General features: G+C 43.6%; 1 protein-coding gene across 1 annotated transcript in view; it reads right to left on the bottom strand.

The window, feature by feature from the left end:
- The window catches only part of LOC141501631 (2'-5'-oligoadenylate synthase 1-like), an 8229-nt gene extending 3510 nt beyond the window's left edge, over window positions 1–4719 (bottom strand). Inside the window, exons 1-5 of the mRNA XM_074205797.1 lie at window positions 4431–4719; window positions 3895–4171; window positions 2053–2228; window positions 1416–1642; window positions 1–83 (exon numbers count right to left, since the gene is read on the bottom strand). The exon at window positions 1–83 is cut by the window's left edge and continues 62 nt beyond it. Of these exons, the coding sequence (XP_074061898.1) occupies window positions 1–83; window positions 1416–1642; window positions 2053–2228; window positions 3895–4171; window positions 4431–4616 (949 nt within the window). The 5' untranslated portion in view covers window positions 4617–4719. The remainder of the gene's footprint in view (window positions 84–1415; window positions 1643–2052; window positions 2229–3894; window positions 4172–4430) is intronic.
- Window positions 4720–6615: the final 1896 nt, after the last annotated feature.

Below are 6615 nucleotides of genomic sequence, written 5' to 3'. Positions count from 1 at the left end.
AGCGTTGAGCTTCTTCTGCCAGTTTGTCCCAGCATCCAACCCCTACATCATTGGTTGGGTCAGCTGGGTCGAGGATCACCGGCCTAAAGGGTAGGACACAGAGCTGAGGTTAACGAAGAGATTCCTCTCACATCACAACAGCCAAAAATACATTTGCTCCAGGTAAGCCCTCTGCAAATCCTTCAAGCAACATAGACTATGGGAAAATTAAGAGTTGACATTTTCATATTACTTTCAAGTTGCAAAGTCTTTCTTCAGCATCACAATTGTTCTTCTAACAGGCCCTATGAGGAGGGCCACAGAGAAGGACCAAATGAAGATTCTTGCCCATAGTCATACAGGTAATGAGGAGAGAGGAGGCCAGGACGAGGACAGAACACTGGGCTTCAATTTTGCTGGAAGATTAAATTTCCCACCTCAGAAGTAGTTAAGGCCATGAACTTATGACATGATAAGTGTTGGGGAAGAGACAGATCACATCCTTCTCCTTATATACTAATATATGAGTCTATCTCATGAATCCTGATAATCTTTCAAACTGCCATAGGGACTCAGTGAATATGTTCAAAAATAAGTTTGATTGGAGGGCAGTTGGGTGGCACAGTAGATAGAGCACTGGCCCAAGAATTAAGAGGATCTGACTTTGAATCCAATCTCAGACAGTTGAATCTAACTAGCTATGTGACCTTGGGAAAGCCACTTAGCCTCTCATCCAGGGCCATCTTTAGTCATCCATATTCCTATTTGGGCACTGAACCCAGATAGTTTTGGAGGAGGAAGTGAGGCTGGCAATTTTGCCCAATCCCCAAATCCAATTCATGTGCTTCTCATGGCATCACCTCCCTGGTGTCATGGTCTTCTTTAAAAAAAAATGAAGTTCAAAGAACAGGCTCAGTTGGATGAAGCAATTGGACAGGACCTTAAGGACCTGGGAGAGATTGGGTTTTTTTTATTTTTTCTTAGGTGTTTTTTTTTTTTTTGCAAGGCAAATGGGGTTAAGTGGCTTGCCCAAGGCCACACAGCTAGATAATTATTAAGTATCTGAGACCAGATTTGAACCCAGGTACTCCTGACTCCAGGGCCGGTGCTTTATCCACTACGCCACCTAGCCACCCCCTGGGAGAGATTCTTAACCCAAGGGAATAAAGCTTGAATGGTGGAATATCTGACAGCATCATAGGGAAAGTCTTTTGGAAATCGAGAGCCTTTCTGTTGCCATATCATGAAGTCAATCTGACATTCCACTTACACATGGGGCCATTTTACGGGCAGGTCATGATTCAAAAGCTGAGCAATAGACTTAGCTGTTTCCAAGGGGGTGGCCTGGTTCACAGCAGCAACATTTGTGGGGAGCAGAGTCATCAGCTTGGAATATTTGCTGATTTCCAGGGGAGGGGGGATCCTATCTCTGTTACCTGGGTTTCTGCAGTTTTGACCACAGATAATCTCCAATGGTGTCATCAGAGTCATAGTTGACAGTCCAATAGACCAGGAGCTCTTGATATTTCTCAATCAAATACAAGACGGTCCGGAAGCCCCGGGCTGTGCTGAAGTGAGTTTCCTGACTCCCATGTTCCCAAGCATAGACAGTCAGGAGCTCTAGGGCATACTGAGGGGGAAGTGATTTCATTTTCTTTTTGCACTGAAAAGGAAGAAGAAATTTTTGAGAATGATCACTGCTGATCAATAACTCTGGCATTCCTCCTTTCTTTCTATCTCTCCTCACAATCATATCTCTGTCACAATCACCAATGCCCACTTGTATCCCCTCATAGAATGTAAGCTATATGAGAGAAGAAATTATTTTCACTTCTTATATTTGTATTCCTAGGGGACATAGTAGCTACCTTTTAAATTCCTTTGATTAATGAAAGAAAATACAATCCAAATGGATCCTATTACATCCTCTCCCAAATCCCAGTAGAATGGAAGCAGAGGCTAAGGTGATTTGCTTAAAGTCATGTAGCCAGTGAGTAGCTTGAAGAATTGGGCACTCATTCTACTTTCATCACACATCAGGTTCACATCCTGAAAATCAAAGAAAATTCTTACCATTTCATACCAGAATTTGACCAATTGGATCAGACTTATCAGCTTGGTAATACGCTGTGTGAGGAAATGACTCTGTAGTTCTGTGAAGCAGGCGGAGAATTCTCCACCTTTTCTGGATTCCATTATAAGGTTTAAGTAGACCTTGGGATCAGGTCTGAAGTCTGGGGTCACCTGACCTGTGAGAGAAAACCAGCTCAATTCAGTCAGTGTTGAATTAGCACAAGATTTGTTGCAACAGCCTGAATAGTTGAGGTGCTAAGGAGGCTAGAGCCCGGGGCAAAAGACAGGCCTCACCCGCCATGTTTCCATGTGGAGAAAGAATCATTTTTATGAAACAGCAGACAATACGGGGCAAAGGGAGTGAGTCCTTGGGGAGCTCAGGGGAGAAGGATCAATAGACTCTGACATCAGTGAAGGTTTCAGAGGAATTTGGATAAAAGGAGAGCATCACCTATAGGAGGGAGGCTCATGGACCAGCAAGGAGAGCAACCCAAATGGGGAAAAGAGCCAGAATAAAATATCAATATTAAAAGGAAAAGAGACAGAGGAAAAGTCAGTTAAATCGGGGTCTCTTGTTCTTGTTTTGGGGTACCTAGTTACAGGCCTGGGCAAACTTGCTCTTTGTTTTCTCTTTATAACCTTGTATGTCTGAGAAGAGAAGGGTTGATTCTGGATTATACCTCGCAATCTGTTACTTCATAACAGCTCAAAAGATTTTAGATCTGGAAGGGGTCCAAGCAATCATCTACTGTCAGGGGTCTTAACCTGGAGTCTATAAAAGTTAAAATAACTTTTAAAAATAACAATTCCAATCTAACTTGTTTTCTAATAATCCTATGTGTTTTATTTTACATGTTTAAAAAATTTATTCTGAGAAGGGATTCATAAACTTCATCAGACTAATTCTCCCTCTGTTAGTTATTACCAGTTTATCCTGATTATAACTTGTTTCTACATAGGTGTTTAAATATTGTCTTCCCCATGAGAACTAAGAGCTCCTTGACAGCTGGGACTGTCTATTACCTTTCTCTGTATCCCCAGTGGTTAGGACAGTGACTGGCTCTTAGTAAATATTTATTGCTTGGCTCACTGATAAAGGGATCCAGGACACCAAAGAAAAATAAAAGAAAGTTATATAGACCAAGGCCTCTACAAATGATTTCATGGGGAATTCATAACAACCCTCTGTATTAGGTACTATGATGATCCACAAATTACAAATAAGGAGAGGCCAGTGACTTGCCCAAGGTCCCACAGCTACCAAGTGGCTGAGACTGAATTTGAACTCAAGTGTTCCTGACTCCAGGTTCCACTACACTATCCATTATACCACCTAACTGTCTGCTAAGAATTGTTAATTGAAGAAATTATTTTTTTAAAAAAAGAATCCTTGGGGTAGCTAGGTGACACAGTAGATAGAACACTGGCCCTGGAGTCAGGAGTACCTGAGTTCAAATCTGGCCTCAGACACTTAATAATGACCTAGCTGTGTGGCCTTGGGCAAGCCACTGAAGTGCATTGCCTTGCAAAAACCTTAAAAAATCCATAATCTAGTCCCCAGAATCAGAGAAAGGCAATGACTTCTCTGAGATCACAGGAAATGGCAAGTTGGAATGTGAAGATCCCTTTTCTGTTCTTCATTGCCTCTGCCCACCCAAACCCCCTAGGAGACAAGATCAGAGACTGTAGAGCCTCTTGTTTTGTGAGCCCAGGGTTCAGTTTTACTGTTGGGAACCAGCTAAGGTTGTGGCTGAGAGAAGGACTCTGAGCAAGGTCTGCTGGAAGCAGGGGCTCCTCCTCCTGGGCTGAAGTGACCCTGAAGCCATATAGGGGGCATCTCACCTAGAATATCGAAGGCAGGAACCACATAGAAGTCCACCTTCTGACTGAGCTGTTTTGATGTCATTCTGAAGCTGAGCACTTGAGGATCATTCGATTTGTTGACCTCAAATTTTACTTTAAACATCCACTCTTGCCCTCTCTCACATTCTTCCAACCGTTTCTTGATTTCTTCATTGAACTCCCCTCTGCGGTCTATCAGGTCTTGATAGCTTTGGAGATTGCTGAGAAACACCACTAGGTCTGTTCCCAAGTATGGGTCTTGGTCAGATGATCTTCCCTGAATGGAGGAGAAACTGAGCAGTGAGATTATCCCTGAAGAAAGAGGTCCAGGGCCAGAAGAAGGAAGACAAGCCATATAAAACCAAGTGACCCCCTTCCTGGGCATCCCCCTTCTCTGCTCATCCCTATTTCCAAACTTGCCTCTTAAGGATCCCCCACCTCCCGAGGATCCACTCCCTCCTTGGGATTTCTCTCTTTCCTGAACCTTCTCCCCCTACTCAGATACTCAGAGGTAAAGAATCCAGCCCCAGACTCACCTTCACCACCTTGGTCACCCGAACTGACTTCCCTGTATCTTGAAAACACCTCTCCTTTAGGATCTCAGTGATCCTATCAATGCCAGTTTGGACATCTCTCCCAAAAGTGGTGTCAGGCAGGAGAAGAGCCTCAAGGAACCTGTCCAGGTCCATGGGCCGGGTGTCCCAGAGTATTTCAGGGTTCATAGTCTGTAGTGAGAGAGTGAGGGAAATGAGAGACCACAATCCAGCAGACAGTGAGCCCCACTGCTTCTTCCCTCAATCTCTCTGTTGGTTCTGCCTCAGGACACTCTCCCCTAAGAAAACTCCACCTCTTGGTTTAGTTTCACTTTCCTCTTTGGGGCTGGGCTCTGGATTCTGCTGCTGGCCCCATACTATTTCATATTAGTTAAAATAAGTTCAAATGAAGCTATAACTCTATTGCCTTGCAAAAACCTTAAAAAAAAGAATCCATAATCTAATCCCCAGAATCAGAAAAAGGCAATGACTTCCCTGTCATTTATTTTAGAATTAATGCTACCCCCCCATCTCCAAGTGGGAAATTGAACCATCTGTGCCCATTGGTGATCTTTAATGGACAATGGTACAGTTTGTAGAGGTTAATTCTTGGTCATATCAACTTGGAGATGGAGAATGTCATCTCTCTGGCTTATGTGTAGCCAGGTGGCAAAGTGGGGACTCCGAAAGACCTGAGTTCAAATCAGGTCACAGACACTATAAACCTGAACAAGTCACTTAACTCAGTTCCTGAACTGTAAAAGAAAGATAATAGTAGCATCTACCTCCAAGGATTGCTAATGAGATTCAAATGAAATATTTCTTAGTACAGTGACTGACCCTGTTTATTTCCTGACCAAGCTACCTCTGAGAGTCAGTTCAGCCAAATAGAGCATCCCCTAAGTAGAAACCCCAGGAATTGATGCCAAAGTGGGCAGGCACTGACCAGCACCAAGTGGAGCTGAACTGGTTCAAGGAACCCAGAAAACAGGACATTTGTAACAGATGACAGAAAAACCACTGAAGGGTCTCCAGAACTGCTTCTAAAGCATCTCTATCAGTTTCTATCAGAAATACATATCATCAGACAGTTTTTTCTTTCTTTGGTTGGAGTTTATTCTGATAGGATTTCTTTAGATTAATTGTTTTTCTTTGTCACAAAAGAGGTCTCTATTAGAGGTAAGATGGGATATTATTTCTAAAAAGACAAGAATCCAGCCCTGGTCAGGAAAATGAAACTGAACCAAGAGACAGGGCTCTCTTAAGGAGGAGTGTCCTGGGGTGGAGCAATGGAAGAGACACAGGGAAAGAGCACCTCCTCTCTTAGCCAGCTGGACAGAGAAAGCAGGGGGAGGAGGCTCCAGAAAGAGAGAAGCACAAGGGAGTGGGAGAATCCTTGGAAGCAGAGGTGGGTCCTTAAAACCCAGGCTGGGAACATAAGAATGGGCAGAGTACAAGATTATCCAGGGACAGGGAGAATGTTTTTCCCTGTCCCTTACTCCCTTCTTCTGGTCATGGAGCTCCACCTTCAAGGAGAATCTGTCTCTATTCCATTCAGGGAGATTCATACAGCAAAGGTTCAGTCCCGAGACACAGTTCTGATGTAAACCTGGGGGTAGTTCTCAGAAATCTCACAAACTATTGGGACCAGATAGACCACCAAGAAGAGTTCATTGAGGAAATTAAGAGCTGGTTGAAAGAATGTGAGCATGAACAAAAGTTGGGTGTTTAAAGGACAATTCGAGGTCATCATGTGGGTCAGCTTTCAAGTGCTCCACTTCACGATGTTGTCACAAATGAATGTTCAGTCGCTGTATCTGCTTCCAGTCTTTGATACTGTAGGTAAAAAGGTCCGAATCTGGCTCTGGTTCAGCCCAGCCCAGGTTGAGGAGACGCTGCTTCCAGAAGAACAGATGCTGTGCAAGCCCCTTTTCTCAACCTCAACCTCATCTGATTCTACCAGTTGATTCAATTAATAAACATTAATTTGAAGATTTACCAGAGCCAACCACTGTTACAAATTCTGAAAGGTAAAAACCTGGTCCTCCCAAAAAGCATAAAACCTAATGGAAGGACAGCTGGTTGGTTGAATAGAGCATTGGCCCTAGAGTCAGGAGGACCTGAGTTCAAGCCCAGTCTCAGACACAAAATAATTACCTAGCTTTGTGACCTTGGGCAAGGCACCAAA

The sequence above is a fragment of the Macrotis lagotis genome, chromosome X (assembly GCF_037893015.1).
Source record: "Macrotis lagotis isolate mMagLag1 chromosome X, bilby.v1.9.chrom.fasta, whole genome shotgun sequence".
NCBI classification, from domain to species: Eukaryota; Metazoa; Chordata; class Mammalia; order Peramelemorphia; family Peramelidae; genus Macrotis; species Macrotis lagotis.
Note: the sequence above shows the minus strand (reverse complement) of the source record. Positions and strands in the feature narration are given on the sequence as shown.